This window comes from Branchiostoma lanceolatum, chromosome 4 (assembly GCF_035083965.1).
Source record: "Branchiostoma lanceolatum isolate klBraLanc5 chromosome 4, klBraLanc5.hap2, whole genome shotgun sequence".
Taxonomy (NCBI): Eukaryota; Metazoa; Chordata; class Leptocardii; order Amphioxiformes; family Branchiostomatidae; genus Branchiostoma; species Branchiostoma lanceolatum.
The window spans coordinates 30648085-30666724 of record NC_089725.1 but is presented as its reverse complement, the minus strand read 5'-3'; the positions used below and the strand labels follow the sequence as shown (position 1 = coordinate 30666724).

The window sequence follows — 18640 nt, the reverse complement described above, 5'->3', positions numbered from 1 at the left end:
ATTTGGCTCTGAAACCCACGTTTCAGAAACCCGCCTTTCAGAGGTGGCCAAAGAAAAGCGTTGGCGGAAGTGTGATGTCAGCAACATTAACAAGACTTAGAATGATATCATTGAATTTATTTCTCAAGTGATGGTAGTACAAAGATATATAAAGAAAGCATTTCTCATTTGAAAATAAATGTTCTGTTTCAAAAAGTACCACAATTTGTGAACAGAGGACATTAGGACATATGTTTGGTAACATTGGAATATCTTCATACAAAAACCTTGTTTAAACTATTAAATGTTTGTTCTTGCTCTGATAAAGTAATGTGAGTTGCAACTTTCTCTTTAAAAACGCTTTATTCATTCAAACTTTGACATGAGGGAATTGGTAAGGGTCAGACAAAATATACAAATTGAATAAATGAATCCCGATTGAAGTTCTAAGGAATTGATAAACATGGTTTCTTCACCAATATCCTTGAGATATCAAGAATGCAGTTCCAAAGATCACAGGTCAATATCTTTGTCTTTCTAAACCTAAAATGATCAGCTTTTGGCCAGTTCTTAAGGTAAATTAGGGGATAGGATGGTTACATCAGTTGAGTCAGGTCATGTCTCCATGATAGCCAGATGATCAGAGGTCCCACCACTTGTAAGTGCCTCAGATGTGCAGAGTTGTGTACAGGTGTACCACTCCTTAAGGTTTAGGAGGGATGGGATGGTTACAGGTGTAGTCTCCCACAGGTGAGTAGATCACGTCTTCAGGGTAGCCAAAAGCCTGAGGTCCCACCACCTTCAGTGCCTGCAGGTGTACCAGTGTTCTCGATAAGTGTGTTGGGTTCTTTTGTGTACCAGTCCTTAAGGTTTAGGAGGGACGGGCTGGTTACAGGTGTACGTAGTCTCCCACAGGTGAGTAGATCACGTCTTCAGGGTAGCCGAATGCCTGAGGTCCCACCACCTTTAGTGCCTTCAGAGGCCTACACAGGTGTACCATTCTTTAAGGTCTAGGAGGAATGGGTTCATTACAGCTGTAGTCTCCAACAGGTGAGTAGATCACGTCTTCAGAGTACCCGAATGCCTGAGGTCCCACCACCTTAAGTACCTGAGGAGTGCAGAGGTCTACACGAGTGTACCAGTCTTTAAGATCTAGGAGCGATGGGTTTATTACAGGTGTACTCTCCCACAGGTGAGGCCAGAGGTCCGACCACCTTTAGTGCCTGAGGTGTTGAGGTGTACCAGAGTTCTTTTGTGTTCCAGTCCATATATTAACTTAAGGTTTAGGAGGGATAGGTTTGTTACAGCTGTACTCTCCCACAGGTGAGGCCAGAGGTCCGACCACCTTTAGTGCCTGAGGTGTTGAGGTGTACCAGACTTCTTTTGTGTTCCAGTCCATATATTAACTTAAGGTTTAGGAGGGATGGGTTCATTACAATTGTACTCTCCCACAGATGAGTAGATCACATCTTCAGGATAGCCGAACGCCTGAGGTCCAACCACCTTCAGTGCCTGAGGTGTGCAGAGGAGAGGGGGGGCGGGGAGAACCAGGACGGCCACCCGCAGGCCGTACCGCTGCTCCTCGGTGGCGATGGGAGTTCCCGAGTCAGCGTCCACCACGGTGATGAGGTCAGGAACACACGCCACTACCTACATGGGGCGAAGTGCAGATTTGAATCTGTAGAGGTTACTGGGTATATCATATCATAACCAGGGTGCCATCCTAACTGGTTTTCTGCAGCTTCCATGTTTGCCTCTGGGAGCCGTGAAAAACCAACTATAGGATGGCACCCTGGCTAGACATAACCACCCTTCAGTACAACACACTAGCTCCACAGGCCTGCAGTGGCAACTGAGGAAAAAGATTGGGTATATATCATATCATATCTACCCATCTTTCTTTACTGCTGTACATGTAAGTGTAAAGGCCCTCTGCTGAAAACACCAGTTTTGCAGACTCTCGGCAGTGATGGCTACTTCTGCACAAATTTAATGGACTTCAGTCGTGCTAAACAGCCAGGAAGTCACAGTCTTTACCCTCTGGAGACTGGACCAAAAGCGGACTGAGTTGCTTACCACTGGATGATGCATACTAGATGTGTATTCTATACAACATTACATCTTTGAATTGTTTGCAGTTGTTTTATTTTTGCAGTGACTCTCCACTGCAGAGTCATGTCACCGTGAATGTGTTTTTATGTTGCAGTATTGTTTCAACAGCAAACTTAAAACTCCATTTCACGCCTACCGACAAAATTGAATCGAAAATAAATGAATTCACGAATTTTTGAAGAAAATAAAGGCCGCAAGAGCTACATAAAACTATTGTCATATTTTTTATTTTGGTAAGAAAAATGCCTTGTTTCCAGAAGAACATGTATCATATATTGTCAACAAGAAGTGGTGACATTCTTCTGGTTTCCCCTTCGATCGTAATTCAGCACCAAGGACAGGGATAGTAGTTTTCCTTTTCACTCCAATCTTTGATCACATAATTTGCTGCTTGCGATACTTGCAGGCTTCCAACCAACTCTTTCCCCTCTGTTGCTAACTCTAGTTATAAACACCCCATCTTGTTATCACTCAGGAATGTGTGTTTGTGTTAATACAGCAAGCCCTAAAACCTCGTTTGTAACAGTATTGTTTCAACAGCGAACTTAAAACTTCTTTTCACTCCTACCAAAAAATGGAATCAAAAATGAATGAATTTACAGTTGAAGTGACCACCCCACCTTGTTGTCGCTGAGGAATCTTGCCACCAGGTTCTCGTTCTGGAAGTCGATCTTCAGGGTTTGACCCAGGAAGTCCCCCGACCCCTCGACCTTCAGCACCCCTCGGGCAAACCCTGCCGTCGTGGTCCTCTGGACATCAGAGACCTGGGGAGCAAGAACAGTCAAACTTACCTGGTAGGTCCGGAGAGCCACAACTCATAAGATAATCCACCACACACAAAAGAGTACTGGGGTTTAGCAAACCTTTCTAACAAAGTTTAGGTCGTTCGGTGCGATATAACCAGCTGCTTCCGCGCCGCGTGCCTGCAAAGCTGGTGTGTTATCCCGAAGGACGGTTATACTGGCTATACAGATACAGATAGATACAGATACCAAATCATGGCTGTGTGTGTCAAAATATTTACGTAGGGATTTTGGAACATGGGGATTTCAGAACATAGGGCAGTTACCCAACTAACAATTGGCAGCAAGAAGAAGGATACCAATATTGATGTGTACAATCATGGGCATGCTCACCTTTCCCATGGCCAGGAGTCTGCCATTCTCCTGCTGCAGCACGGCCTGAACCGGAGACGTGCCGCTCTTGTAGGCGTGTAACGCGGCATGGCCGAGGCGCCAGGCTCGACTGAGGGAGTACTGGACGCAGGTGGAGCGGACCTGGGGGGCGGTGAGGGGGGCAAACGACACCCCGGCACTGCAGCTGGAGGGAAACATGCAAAGTTGATACAATGAATGACGAATCCTCTGGAGACTGACTACAAATATGATGCAAAAGTATTGAGTAAGATCTAAGGCTTGTGATATGAGCTAAGTTTGTCATCATTTCTTCCAGGCTTCAACAATTTTCAGACATAGTCTCTTGTTTCATGGTCTAAGCTGTTCTATATTTTTCAATAATCAAAAAAAATGTGTGTAGTCCTTCCCTATGGGTCCTGACCAATGGGAGAGCTGCTTTAAGCCCGATTTAGTCAGACTATGTCTTGAGAACCTTGTCTGTAAAACGGGATTATTCTAGAGTCCCCCCATATTGATGACTCACCCCATGGCAACACAGACGGCCCTGAAGTGGTTTTCGAGATGTTTGGCGGAGTCGGTCTTCAGTATGGCTGCCCTTTGACCTTTGTCGTCAGCCACGGCAGCGGGGCAAGGGTCAACGCCGTAGATGAACGGTGCAAACATCTGTACAAGAATAGAACAACTTTTGAATAGGAACAGAACAACATTAGGACAGGAAGAGATGCACAGAAATAGTATAACATCAGCACAGGAATAGAACAACATCAGCACAGGAAAAGGACAGCATCAGGACAGAAATAGTATAACATCAGCACAGGAATAGAACAACATCAGTATGGGTATAGAACAAATTCTGCAAAGGAATAGAACAACATCAGGACAGGAATAGAACAACATCGGCAGAACAACAAAAGATTACAATCAATACTATCATAGAACAGCATAGAAACAGTACAAGTGATCAAAGTCAGCACAGCAATAGCCAAGACCTGTGACCAGTGAAATATCAGGACTGAACAGGACAGGACAGCAGGACAACACCAGATCAAAAATGACAAGAGCTGGGTATTGTTTCATTTGATAGCTTTGAACATTATGCTTCCAGCTAGATGTGCAAATCTAAAGGCACTCTGTATTATCTAACCAGCTGCTGTGACGCCGTGTGTCTGCAAAGCTAGTGTGCTATGCCAAAGGGCGGTTCAACTGGATGCAGATACAGATGTTCACAGACAGGAATCAAAAATCTCCTCCCCCACCTGCAGCTCAGGGAATGCCCTTCCCATGCCGTCAGCGTCCACCACGGGCAGGTCCAGCGCTGCCCCCACCACAAGCGGCTCCATGGAGTTCAGCCCGCCGATCTCCGCACTCATCACCGCGACAACCCTGTCAACACCCTGGTCTGTCTCATGATCGGTCTGTTCAGGTCTGTAGTCATCAAGATATGTCACACCGTCACCTCGCTTCACTTCCAAACCATCTGAAAGATAGACATAGGTAGCTTTATTTAGTGCTGTGTAGTTAAGTGTAGCTTACATGCGAATAACATTTATTCTCTTTTTTTCTTACTATGAGTATGATGTAACAAGGCCTAAAGGCCACTTCATCAAGGCTATAGGTTACATGAGTACTATAGGACACCAAATCTCTTTATGCTGAGACAGTACGTAACTAAAAATGTAATGAAATGATAGCGGTGGTTTTGCTTGTAAGGTCTTTGCAGTGACCTCTCTAACACAAATTAATGACACTAAGAACACGCGTCTCTAATGACACTATTACTCCAATGTATTACTATGGAATTTTTTCAGCTGCAAACTTAAAACACCGCAAAAACATTTTGTCACCTGTGTTAGACAGCTGTCTATCATTATTATTGTAGACGTTGCACAGGTCCTGAACACACCGTAGGGCGTCCCGAGTCTCGTTCCCGCCACACAGCTTCTCGAACTGGATGGTCGGAGCGCCCATGAAGGCCACGGACGCCACAGAACCAGTCAGGGCGGGGGTGGTGCCGAGTCTGAAATAGAAGTATAAAAACAGTTGAAGAACAGAATGTGGATTTCTGTGTCTGTATCTGTAACTTTGGCATGGCACACCAGCTTGAATGAAGTAGAAAAACAAAATAGAGGAAGGAGGGGAAAGAGAGAGATAGAGGGAGAGAGAGAGGGAGGGAGAGAAAGAAAGAGAGAGAAAGAGAGAGGGGGAAAGAGGGAGAGACAAAGTGGGAGAGAGAGACAGCAAAACTTTGAAAAGTGGTTCAACAAAAACCTTTGAAAAGTTAGAGTTCTAGGAAGATAGGAAGAAGTGCAGCCAAATGTCAGAAGATAAAAAAACTGAGATTCTCACCTCTCAGGCGCGATGACTCTGATTTTTCCGCCCTGTTCCAGTGCCCGCAGCACCTGCAAGGTGGCAAGGTGGTCCTGTGGTTAGGGTTGTTGACTTAGAATCTAAAGGTTCTGGGTTGGAATCCCTGGCAGGCCCCAATGTTGTGCCATGGGAAAGGAACTCTACTGTACGGGTGACCTATTTCTTCACTTGACTCTTGAGATGAAAATGAGTTCTCAGCTTTGGTTAGGGATGTCCTCTTAGATGGGACGAAAAGCTGGAGGCCCCGTGAGAGAAGAGCCACACGTACATTGAAGAACACACTACACATTGAAATGAGTAGAGGTCCTTCCCAGTGTGAGTGGATCAAACCTTTCAGTACAGTCTTACTGAGCATGTACCTAACTGGCGTGTTATGCCATAAGGTGGTTTACCAGTTATGCAAAATAAACAAACAAACAAACAAACCTGCAGCCTGCCCAGCCCGGGGTTCCCTCCGCCGCCGCACCCGAGGATCCCCGCCCCCACGGCCAGACACTCCACGTCCCAGCGGCTCAGCACCCACGCCCCCGTCTCAGGGTCGATCTCGGGCTCCGTCTCCTGAAGGGTCGGCAGGTGGCTGGCCAGGGAGGCGGGAGGAATAGGAGGGGGTGCCGCATCAGCAGCTGGAATTAAAAAAGTGGTGAATGTACGGTAGAAAAGCTGCTGCCCATGTATGGTGATAGATTGAGCACCTGTGGCACAATGGCCGATATTTTGGCGGATACAGTAGTCATTCGCTAAAGAGTGCTGGGCATTCTGTAAAAAGTCAGGTAAGAATGGTCACGTCCGATTTATTTAGCTTATATTCATGATTTGACTTGAAAATCAGGATGGATAAATAGGAGCACAACTTGAACATATTCTGAGCAAAAAATTGAGATCCATGCAGCACAGACTTCTTCAAAGTGGGTATTTGTGGGCATTTGCTAAAAAATTGGTGCCCCTGTGAAGCTGGTGCATTATGCAGTCAAAACTGTCAATGAAGAGGCCACTCAAGGATCCGTAAAATCTGGTGTATGTTGACACTATAGACAGGATTTTTAACCTTCGAATTCTCCCTGCTGCCTTACTCTGTAACCAATAGGGAATTGGGAAACAGCCACTTTAGTGTGCTAAAGGTTAATAATTATTGTGTCAATGAGAAGAATTATGTATGTGACCAAAAAAAAAAGGTCACATTGCATAGGTCAAAATTCATTTTTGGGAATATGAGCACTGGCACACCTAATTTGGGCACACAAAATTTTGGGTGCATGACATATGATAAAGAAGAATGTCAGCAAAGCATAATTACCAACTCTACAGCCTCTCTTAAGAACTTGTATCTGTAATGTTATAGCTCACTAACCAGTGATAATCAGTTCAGTACCAAGGAGAGGTCCTGTCACAGATATGTAATAATTGGTGATACTCAGTTCAGCACCAAGGAGAGGTCCTGTCACAGAACCTGAAACTTGAGCCCTGCATTGGCCAGATAATCCTTACTGTGAGGTGGTCACTTGTACAGGTTTGACATAGTGGTGAATATTTATCCTTTCTACTAATCAAATTTACCACATTGTCTTCCTATTATTATACTGCTGCAAAGGATTACAAGAAACAAGAAATGATGGAAAATTACCATCGCCCTCCTCTTGTTGCTGCTCCGTTGCCATGGTATCAATGTTGATGTCCGCTAAGTCGGTTCCCTCACAAGAGAGTCTCTCCCCCAGCTGCCCCACTGCCTTCACTGTTACTTTGGTTGCATTACCGGGCAGGTATGCTAGGGGGACCTCACTCACTTCTGTAATCTGCAACAGAGACACTGGTTACTTTTGAATCTCTAGAATGTTAGGAGAGGACATAAGTCTTTAAGTCAAACACCTCCATAACTATAGCCTAGTAACCGTACCATCGGGAGCTTTCAGGTATCTCTAAGGCGCTTGTAGTGTTTCGCCCGCCCGCCTAGGTCTACTAACGGATGCCGGGGAATTTTATGGGCTAGGTTTCAAGTACTTTGCTCACTATGACATCATCATCATGCCAGGAATCAGAAAGGCCAGGTTCCGGTGGAAAGATATCAGAAAAAATATGTAAAGTTTGAATATTTGTTGATGATAAAATTGTTAAACGGGTCAAGCACATTATTCCGTATCGAATAAGTGATGGAGAAGAGCCTTCTGATTTTTGGATCATGCCTGTCACTTATCTAAAATCTCTCTGTATGTGTTTGCTATTCTGTGAATTAATGTCCAACCTCCACAGAGCTGTCCACTGCGCCGGCAGCCACGGCCTGCTGAGCGGCGTCTGCTTTTGCCCTCCTGATGGCCTCGTCCCGAGACATCTGCACCAGGCTAACCACCCTGTCCACAGTCCCGCTGACCTGCCCCAGCGCTGCTCCCACTGCATTAGCTACCTGGTGGGGAAACATATAAGTTTTAGCACTCTGAAGTAGCCGTTTGGCACGCAATTCCCTATTGGTTACAGAGTTAGGCTGCATGGAGAAGGTTAAGAGTTAAAGACCCACTGTTGGGAAAATATCTAAGGGTTAATGACCCACTTTTCCCTTAGCGTTTATCATGACATAATGCCTGCATGGCTAGTGACCTATAACCATCTCATAAACCACTGAGTGAACTAAATGGTTTATAAGGTGGTTACCGGTATAGGTCACTGGTCAGGCACTATGTCACGATAAACGCCAAGGGAAAAGTGGATCATTTGAGTTATTATCATATACCATAGTCAATTCAAACTGGCACGTCTTAAAAAATTTTTAACCATATAACTAGTCCCACAGGTGTACATCATTGGTCAATGCATGACTTTCTTCTGAATGCTTGTAACAATGAGAGCAGCGAAGGACAGAGTGAGGTGGAGGAGGATAGTGGAGTAACTAGTCATGGTGCCCCAACAGCCCACAAAGAGGTCAAGGGATATGTGAGGTGAGGTGAGGTGTGACGTTATGGCTGTATAACCAATAGGAATGGAGGCCTGTGATTGGTTCACACAGCCAGTGGCTACATGATAGATTAAATGTACATGTATGTTGTTCTTCTTTTGGCTAAAACTAAGCCAGTCATCAACGAGTAAAAAAAAACTATTGAGACTGTTATCAGTACAATAAACATAGTGAACATTTGTATGGAATTTGATATACATTATTACATTACATGTTAGCCAAACCTGATAATGCTGAGGTTTCTGAATGCTGGATGCTCCGCTGATGTTTCTCTTTCCATCCACCAGAATTGTGCCTCCCCCCACCAGCAGAATGGGCTGTTCCTCACCACTTAGCTGAGTAAAGAATGGTAAAACATCTTCAGCAAGTGACCACCTGTTCAAGTGACCCACCTCTACATAAAGACCTGGTGAGCTGGCAAATGTGACCACCTTTTGGTGGCTCTTCAGGCAATGGACCGTTCATTGTACATCGGTTTGTTAGTTACCAAGTACTCCTGCCCACCAACAAGGTAATGTTATGCGGCACCACCCGATCTCTGCATTGACCGAAAACATTACGCTCTCACCACAACTGCATCCATTCCCTCCTGAGAAAATTCTACTTGGTGGATACTGGCGTCAACAAAAAACACATAGCATTTATCTCCGCTCTCAAACGATTTCAGAGCCAAAAAAAGCTAAACCAACGTCAGTCGGCAAAATTGATGACCGGCCAATTTGATTGATTGATTGATTGATTCACTGATTGATTGATTGATTGATTGCTTCCCACCTTGACCTGATCGATGGCCTCCTCGACCATCTGGTGTATCCTGTCCACCGCCCGCTGCACCAGGACCCGGTCCAGACTGGTCACATGACCGGGGTCGCCCAGGTCGGCCAGTCCTGCGGCCACGGCCACGTCGGAGGCGGTCAGGGTGGAGCCGCCGAACACCAGACCCTCCCGCACCAGGCCGTACCCCGTACTGCTGGGACCCACCTGCACTGGGCGCTGGGAGAGATGCAGGTTAGACATCAGGGTGGAGCCGCCGAACACCAGACCCTCCCGCACCAGGCCGTACCCCGTACTGGTGGGACCCACCTGTACTGGGCGCTGGGAAAGATTTAAGAAGTGTTCTGTTTGATAAAAGGCTAAATTTTATGTGCTGTCTACAGATCAGCGCAGGTTGGATCAGCTTTGATTGAGTGCCCTGCAAAGAAAATGTTATCTTTATTCACTATTTCAAAATGTAAATGTCTAAAACTCAGTCCTTCCATTAAGAACCCTCTCAGTTTTACAATGATGGTGATGATGGAAGATTCCTTTTAGTTATTTCAAAGGTTTTACCCTTTTCACACAAAAGGCATTACTGACAAGTTGGGTAAGGCAATCCAAGCTTCACGAGTTGACATCTAATGATATCTTCCATTATCTTGCATTCACAGATTTACACAGCTATGAAACACTACACATACCTGATTTGTCTCTGTTCCGTCCGTCTGTCTGACAATAGATCCCCCTCCCAGCCCGATGCTCAGGACGTCCGGCATGCGGAAGTTTGTGCTGACTCCTCCAACCTGTCATGGGGAACACAGAGGAAAACTGCAAAGTCTTTTCAATAAATGTGCTGGGCTCTTTTATGCAGAGGCTTGGTGCTTGAGGCTTATGGCTGTAGCTCCCCTATACACGGGGCTGCTGGCTTTATGTCACCATCTGAAATGACAAATGCAATCCCTTACAACATGTCCAAGCTGGGGCTGACCTTTGGATGGAACCGCACCCACAGGTCCACTTATGCAATGAGGACATGGCTCCTGGTATACCACAAATGTCTAACCTTGATCATGGAACACTACAAATGTCTAACCTTGACCCTAGTACACTACAAATGTCTAACCTTGACCCTGGTACACTACAAATGTCTAACCTTGACCCTGGTACACTACAAATGTCTAACCTTAACCCTGGTACACTACAAATGTCTAACCTTGACCCTGGTACACTACAAATGTCTAACCTTAACCCTGCTACACTACAAATGTCTAACCTTGACCCTGGTACACTACAAATGTCTAACCTTGACCCTGGTTGACGCCTGTCGTGGAAACCCTCCCATCAGACAGCCCAAGTCAGACGTGGTACCTCCAATGTCAATCACGATAGCATCTTCCACACCTGTGACCAAGATATGTGTAAATCAGTATTCGCCATGCCACATAGGTGTAAAAGTGCCTGGTTAAATTTGCACAGGAAAAGGCGCACTTCTTTGATTGTGATACAGTAAAATTTGCATTTATACATCATACATGAATGTAAATTTCAATTAATTTCTAATATTATCAATTACTGGTTGTATAATCATTTTGTATAACTCCCAAGGTTAGCACTTGATGATAGCCAATGGGCAATGTTGGCTGTATGTTACTACATGTATGCAATAAATAAATAAATAAATAAAACAATGAATATACAGTAAATGTTCTTTGTGAACTTGAAGCAAAATTAAGATCCCGCCAAAACACTGTCATGATTGGGTCCCACCTGACAGGAAGGCTGCCCCCCTCATGCTGTTGGTTGGTCCAGACGCAAACGTGCGAACAGGGAACTCCAACGTCTGCTCTGCACTGGAATACAAACATCAGGCATTCACACATTACTCATACAATTCGTACCCCTTGATCTTTTCAAGTGTTGTGGATTCTTAGATGTGCTAATGGAGTGCCTTTCCTAAAAGATATTGAATGGATAGTTCAATCCTTTAACTTGGTAGTATAAATATAGGGGTTCAGAAAGAGGTCAGGAACTTGGGACTCAAACCTGACCTTAGAGCCAGGATTGCATTAGGCTGATATCTATCCCTTTAATCACTCTTAATATTCAATACTTGTATCCAGACTTGTTGCCCTATCCAGTAGGAACCAGGTAGCTACATGTAGATATGGATGAATAACAAGCTAGGACTGCCTTCAACTAGACGAAGCATGCACTTAAAGAACAAACAACACCATCCCCACACCTGATCAGTGTCCCATCGTTCTGTGTGAGGTAGAAGGGGCAGGTCAGTCCCAGTGCGTTCAGTGCCTGTCTGAACGCCTCCACCGTCCTGTGGCACAGAGGTTTCAGGCACTCGTTCAGGACGGCCGCGTTCTCCCTCTCCAGCAGCCCGATCTGCCCGACCTCGTGGGACAAGGTCAGGCTGACCTCCGGGAACTCCGCACGGAACAGATCCGCAACCTGGAGGGATTCAGGGGAGAAAATCTGTCAGGGAGTCTTTCTGGGACTTTCAAGTTCTTAAATAAGCAACATTACATTAGATTGTTAAAGAGTGAGTGAGTGAGTGAGTGAGTGAGTGAGTGAGTGAGTGAGTGAGTGAGTGAGTGAGTGAGTGAGTGAGTGAGTGAGTGAAGGAGTGAGTGAGTGAAGGAGTGAGTGAAGGAGTGAAGGAGTGAGTGATTTCAAGTGAGTGAGTGAGTGAGTGAGTGAGTGAGTGAGTGAGTCAGTGAGTGAGTCAGTGAGTGAGTCAGTGAGTGAGTCAGTGAGTGAGTCAGTGAGTGAGTGTGAGTGAGTCAGTGAGTGAGTCAGTGAGTGAGTGAGTCAGTGAGTGAGTGGGTGGGTGGGTGAGTGAGTGAGTGAGTGAGTGAGTGAGTGAGTGAGTGAGTGAGTGAGAGTGAATGAGTGAGCGGGTGAGAATAAATGACTGAATGACTTATCAAAACAAATGAAAAGGAAGGAAGAAAAGAAGGAAGGAAAGAAAGAAAGAGAAGGAAAGAAAGTTTAAAATTTCTAGAATTCTCACCTTCTCCTCCTGTTGCGGAGCGACGGGTGAGAAGACTCCAGCGATGACCACGTTCCTCCCTCCCTCGTCCCGGATGGTCCTGATGCAGGTCCTCAGCTCCTCTTCCTCCAGGGATGAGATCTCCTGCCCATCAAACTGCACACCCCCGTTCACCAGGTGGTACGACCCACACACCACCTGTAAGAATGAACCAAATAAAGGATAAAGGGGCATGTGCTTCCTAGCAACACCAACCAGATTGTTTTAGAAGAGGTGCTCTTTGCTCACACAACATTTCCCAATAGGGTAGTAGAGCACAGGCCAAATTGGTACTTTTGCCCAAATGTATGAGATCTGGATCTACCAGAAATATATCATTCATTCAGTGAAAAGAGGATTTAATTGAAGGGCCAAAAATTGACTTTATTTGGTTTGAATTTACAAAAGTCTCAAACATACACGTGGTATCAATATGGACTCACCTTACCTTAGACCTTAGTATCAATACCCGGTCTCAATACCTGGTATCAATATGGACTTAGACAATGAAAAAAGTATGCAAATATCTGGCTATAGATTTTCCATCACACTACCGGTATACCTTCTTCAGGTCTTTGGAATTGTTTCAACCGCAAACTTAAAATGCTACAAAAACCTCCTTTCCCCTTGACCCATTAAAGTCCCCACAAAAATAAATGAATGTACATGCAGTGAAATAGCAACTTAATTGTGTAAGACGTACATTCAACTCCTCACCACACCATATAATTGACTTATACGAATCTCTATTGTACCTCCTGTTCATATCATCTACCATTGACAACATTTTATAGCCTAGAACCTTCCTGTAGTTTGTACTAGTTTAATATGAGAAGCCAGTAGTATTTTGCCGTACATTATACCTGTTACAATCATTGTGCAATAAACTTTGACTTGATTGTTGTTGTACCTTCTTCAGGTCCTTGGGGAAGTCGCAGAACGGCGGCAGCGCCCGCGACGCCGTGCCGCACAGCCGCACCACCGACACGGGCACCAGGTCCCGCCTCTGCACCAGGGCGTTCACAAAATGGGTGGTGCCGATGTTCACCCGCGAGATGGTGCCTGAGGTGGGGAATTGAGGACATTTCAATATGAGACATATAGACAGGTAAACCCCTGCATGGTATACATATGAAAATATATCAAAGAACGTTATAAATTCCTAAAATGATTTTGAAAGCCCATTCCCATCCCATACTATATACTTAGAAATACAAAATAAAAAAAGAAGTCAAACCCAGCTAGTTTAGATATAGCCAACAATTGTATTTAGTACCAGTAGCCTATTGTTACAACAAAGTCAGACACAGTTTACTGACGCATGTATGTTTTTCCCTATGTCTTTACCATGTATTTGCAATTAGCCCACGGGCATGAACTTGCAATTAACTTCTCAATAAAGATGTTTTAGGTAGATTAGCTTTATAGAACTGTAGTTATGTACCAGTGGATGCCATACTTTGTACCTTGTACACTTGTTGTGCAATAAAGTTATATATAAACCTGCCTGTTTATTGCTGTAGCTTGCAATGGTCCAGTGATAAGTAATCACAGTTTTTTGGCACTATTTAACAAGAATTTTTCTTGTATCATTGACAGGAATTGTTAGGAACCAATCAGAAGCCAAGGAATCCCACCAATCGGAGGGTACCTTACAGCCTTTGATAATCCATCTTAAAGGATAACACCTCATGATCCTGTCAACCCTCAACCCTTACATGACCCTAATCATGATAATGATCCTGTATTGTTCAATGGTACAAAAACAACTCCTGAGCAAGACTGAATAACTATTGAATGGATGATTCAAACGAATTCCTTAACCCTTTTGGACTGCCCAACATTTTCCTGTCGATAAGAATTTAGTGCACTATTGACAGGATGTTTCTTTCAATAACCAGGGCCGCTTCAGATAGACTGGAAGTTGTCTGTTCCTGTGTTCTTGGGATTACCTCAAGAATAAGACAGCACCTGTTCTCCAGTCTCCTTACATCATATATGCTTACCTTGCAGGTTCTTGTCCTTCAGCTGCTTGAGTACCGCCCTGACGGCCCGGGCCACCCCCGCGGTGACGTCCCGGGTGGTCACCTGCTTGCTCCAGCAGACCACCCGGTCCCCCTGTAGCACCACGGCGTCCGTGTTCGTCCCGCCAACGTCCACTCCGATAGAAAACAGCCCCGCCATGTCGATCTGGGACTGTTCATGCATAAGTAACAAGAGCTATCTACCATTAAGAAATCATGACCTGATAGCATATTCAGAACACAAGATATCAAAACAGGAAGTTCCGCTGCAGCACCATAGAGAGTTGCTTGGGGGCCCCAAATCTAAACATTTCAAGGTCTCAAAAAGACCTACCCACATACCAAGTACCAAGACAATCCATCCAGGCATTCTTGAGTTATTATGTTCACAGACGGAAGGTAGGACATAGACACGAACGCTGTGCAAAACATACCCTTCTCGGCAAAGGTTATAACTTAAATAAGAGTCTTCACTAAATGAGCTGACAAAGCGTGTAATCTAAGCCCATCTCACACATTCAGGGTCATTCAGGACCTGCTCACGACTTTGCTGGGAGGTCGGGAGGTCATGGCCGGCTATGTGTGCATGGGACTAAACTTCAAGACTCCTTTAATTAAGTCTCTACCAGTCCCGGGAAATCATTGAACTCCTAAGATACGTCTGACCCGCGATGAAGGCTTGACACTATTAATGTTATATATACACTTATGCATAGCGCCGTAACAATTGTTTTCCGAACTATGTTGGGATTAGGGATGTGTCGGGATTAGGACCGTTCTCGTTACTAACGTATATATCATATCCAAGCAGAGTCGCCGCGGCAAATCACACCTGGTCCAATTTCTCAGGCACGCGATTATCAAGCGTTACATAAATGTTAACAGTTATAGATATACATATGGGGATAAGGCATAACTTACTAGTTTGTTGCGTCCAAACCCTTCGTATTGATCAGCGCCCGTTCGGCGAAGATTCCACAAGGAACTGACTGGTCAGGCCGGATGTTGTTTGTTGTTTAAACTTTAAACTCTGACCTTCAGCAAGGGCGGTGATGTTATCATATTTCCTCTCAAACGTAATGACCTTCAGCTCCGTGGGTATTATCTTTCTTATCCAAGCAGATGTGTGGATCGGCTGACGTCAGATGTTACGTCAGACGTTGCTAAAAGGACAGAATGCACTTGACTAATTAGGGTTCTAGTGGTAATTGTCCTTAATTAAGAACAGAGCATAACGTCTTTTTGCGTGTTTTTCTTGTATTTTCGGCCGTTGTTTTGCAACGTTCGGCTTTTGAATGACGGTGTATTTTTCCGCACAGGTAAGGGATAAAGTTACGCTGACGTTACAGAAGCGACCCCAAATGACCCTGTCCTATTCAGTGAGACCCGGTCATGCAGCGAGCAAGGTCACCTCAGCATTAATTCACATGTGTGGCCATATGGAGCGGACGTGCGGGAAATTGCTAATTTGGCAACTAAAAAAAACAGTAGCACTAAACGCTATCATTTATTACCGTCGTGAAGGAGGTTCACCTCCCACGGAGGTATAGCGATTGGTTGTGTGTGTTCTATTCATTTATGTTTATGCTATGTATAACTCAAGATCTCTTAGACTTTGCACGTCGTCTGCTGGTATGCGTGAGATGATGCAAAGTGATTTTGGGCACCATATTTCCAAAGTATGAAATCTCCTAGACAAATAATTACAAAGAATTGAAAACAGGTATAAATGATGACAATGACAACCCTTTTGGTGCCCTGGATACGAATGGACTCTAGCAGGATTTTTTCGGGTTTGAAATCGAGGATGCACACCCTCGACTCTAGCGAAAGCCCAGGTTACACATAGCCGAACATGGCTCCCGAACACCAGCCGACTCAGGTCGGCTGAAGTTCGGGAGCAGTCTGACCAGTTTTTGGGCCACGCCTGTCTTTGGCGCCGAACATGCGCCGATCATCTCCTAACCAGTACACGAATTGCTCCCGAATGAGCCCCGATTACTTTCTAGCCTACTCCCAACCATCCCGACCTCTAGCCGCAGACTGCCGAATCTCTCCTGACTAATCCCCGACCGAATGCAGACCCTCTCACGAATTGAAATGGACATATTCAGCAACTTTTAAAAGAGGGGCCATTTTCGTTTTTAATTAGAATAATCCATTCTTTTATGCTGTTAACATCACCGAGAGATCGAATTCGGATCATGGGTAGCTTTAATACTGCTTTCTGTGTTCTTCTTTGTTTTTGGTCGTGTGAAGGTCGGGGGTGATTCGCCCACGTTCCGATAGTAGTCACTTGGTTGAGAATTAGTTAGCAGAGACTTGTCTACGGCATTGGGGTGAGTTATGGGTAGGTTGGAAACTAGTTGGGAGTAAGTCAGTAGTGTTTCTGGCGTGAAGAAGGTTCTAATTTTACTGCTGACTCACTCCCGAATACCAGCCGAACACTAGTCGACCGCGCCGAACACCAGCCGAACACCAGCCGACCCATTTCAGACCCTCCGTCCAGAGCCGAATGTTTTGAAATTTTCAAAACATTCGGCTGGTGCAGCCGAACACCCGCCGACTCAGCCGAACGCCACCCGACTCAGCCGAACGCCACCCGACCTAGCTCCCGCATCACTCCCGAATCACTCTAACCATGGTCGGGGGACAGTCGGGAGGCCATGTTCGGCTATGTGTAACCTAGGCTTAAAGGATATCCCTTCAGCTTCAAGACCAACTGAGTTTTGTTTCTTCCGCGACCTCTCTAATTTTGGTGATTTTAGGAAAAAATTATTACATGTATTTTCATGTCAAAAATAACGCGCAAAATTAGGCGCTATATTCGCGAAAGATAAAGCCCGTCCCAAACAAAATCGGCAAAATTACTGATGACGTCAGAAAGAAAGAACTTCATGATTAATAACTTTATTGCTCAACAATTGTACAAGGTACAGAGTATGGCATTCACTGGTACATAGATAACATTCTACTAGGCTAATCCGTCTATCATGTAACGTTATAATCGAGCCAATTATAAAGAAAAGTTAACTTATATTATTTTTCATCCACGGCACGAGGTATTACTACAACTCCGCTTTACACATAACAGTAGAGGTCAATTTGGGGCAAACGGCCCAACGTTACCTAAGGGCCCATGCATCACTTTCAACGCGGATGCACATCCGGACTGAGCCCAAAATCGATATGCCGTGATGATATAGTTGATGTTCCTAGTAATGACGAATCAAGCTCTGTTGGGAGTGAACAGTGCAACGTTTTTACGTTTTTTGTTTGTTTTTGCAAGGAGGTTGAAATTTTAACCTCCTTGGTTTTTGTTTGCTTGTTTCGCATAACAGGTAACAAAAAGTTGCACATCAGTTTTGCACAGGTTATATTAATCTCCAAGCAGATCCACACCGGGCGCGAAAATCGTAGTATGCTAGCCAGAGAAGGTCCAGTCAGCCAGAGAGGGTCCAATAGCCCGGGCTATTGGACCCTCTCTGGCTGACTGGACCTTCTCTGGCTAGCATACTAGAGTAGAGTAGAGTAGAGTAGATTTTCGCGCCCGGTGTGGATCTGCTTGGAGATTAAGGTTATATAACGTTAACGTTAACTGCGTAAGAACGGACTGAATATAACGATTCTTACTGGGATGGACTTAACGTTAACTCCGAGTTATCGACTTCAGGTGTGGGATCTTTAACGTGCTCGAGGTGTGGCTCTCCTCAAACACGGGGCCTCCATCCAAGAGGACGTCTCTAGCCGAAGCTAGTTTCTCATTTTCACCTGAGTGAGGAAATAGTTGACAGGGGGTATTGCCTTTCCCAATGGTCACATTGGGGCCTGCTAGGGAACGCGTTAACGTTTACCCCAGCCATTCTATAATTGATAGGCGAACAAATCCCACGGGGCAGACTGAAGTCACTGAACCTTGTTGAATTTGCCCTAAGTGACCTTTTCGGTATGTCAAATAATTAGTAATATGTATCTAAACGCTTACATTTCGTGATTTTCAGCCTATTTCGGCCAATTTCTGATGTTACTTACTAGTTTATCCTCATCACACGCGTAATATCACCCCAGCTTCTGTGAACCCGTCAAGACGATAACGCTTGTGTTTATATTTTTGTAAAAGAATATGTCTGTCACCTTGGGTAAATCTATTTGTCCTTGGCCCACGGCAGGTTGTGTTCGATCAGTAACCTTGTCCATGTCCATATATGGCGTTGTTTTGGTCTCCCGGTGCATGCCGGGACTGCGGTCACTGGCCCGCAGACGGGGGGTCAATGAACCCAAATTG

The 18640-nt window shown here is 45.0% G+C and overlaps 1 protein-coding gene across 2 annotated transcripts; it reads right to left on the bottom strand.

Annotated features, from left to right (window-relative positions):
* Positions 1-102: 102 nt before the first annotated feature.
* LOC136433988 (uncharacterized) lies at positions 103-18604 on the bottom strand. 2 transcript variants are annotated; one of them, XM_066426631.1, is made up of 21 exons: positions 18490-18604; positions 15277-15518; positions 14338-14527; positions 13242-13393; positions 12314-12490; positions 11534-11751; positions 11059-11141; positions 10595-10692; positions 9993-10094; positions 9310-9528; positions 8760-8870; positions 7831-7989; positions 7216-7384; positions 6021-6217; positions 5574-5626; positions 5072-5244; positions 4484-4704; positions 3751-3890; positions 3228-3411; positions 2712-2855; positions 103-1629 (listed from the first exon to the last, which is right to left on the bottom strand). In XM_066426631.1, the coding sequence occupies exons 3-21, from the start codon at positions 14513-14515 to the stop codon at positions 1387-1389; spliced, it is 3021 nt and encodes a 1006-aa protein (XP_066282728.1). In that variant the 5' UTR covers positions 14516-14527; positions 15277-15518; positions 18490-18604; the 3' UTR covers positions 103-1386. The 2 variants fall into 2 exon arrangements, with proteins under 2 accessions (XP_066282728.1, XP_066282729.1); XM_066426632.1 differs by lacking the exon at positions 18490-18604 and having other exon boundaries at positions 15277-15778.
* Positions 18605-18640: the final 36 nt, after the last annotated feature.

What these genes read in the sequence shown, in the direction of transcription:
- LOC136433988 (XM_066426631.1), bottom strand. Translation starts at nt 14,515, where the DNA reads ATGGCGGGGCTGTTTTCTATCGGAGTGGACGTTGGCGGGACGAACACG. An exon ending in CCGGGCTGGGCAGGCTGCAG is followed by an intron (nt 5,627 to 6,020) that starts GTTTGTTTGTTT and finishes GCCACCTTGCAG; the next exon opens with GTGCTGCGGGCACTGGAACA. An exon ending in GACTCCTGGCCATGGGAAAG is followed by an intron (nt 2,856 to 3,227) that starts GTGAGCATGCCC and finishes CTTGCTCCCCAG; the next exon opens with GTCTCTGATGTCCAGAGGAC.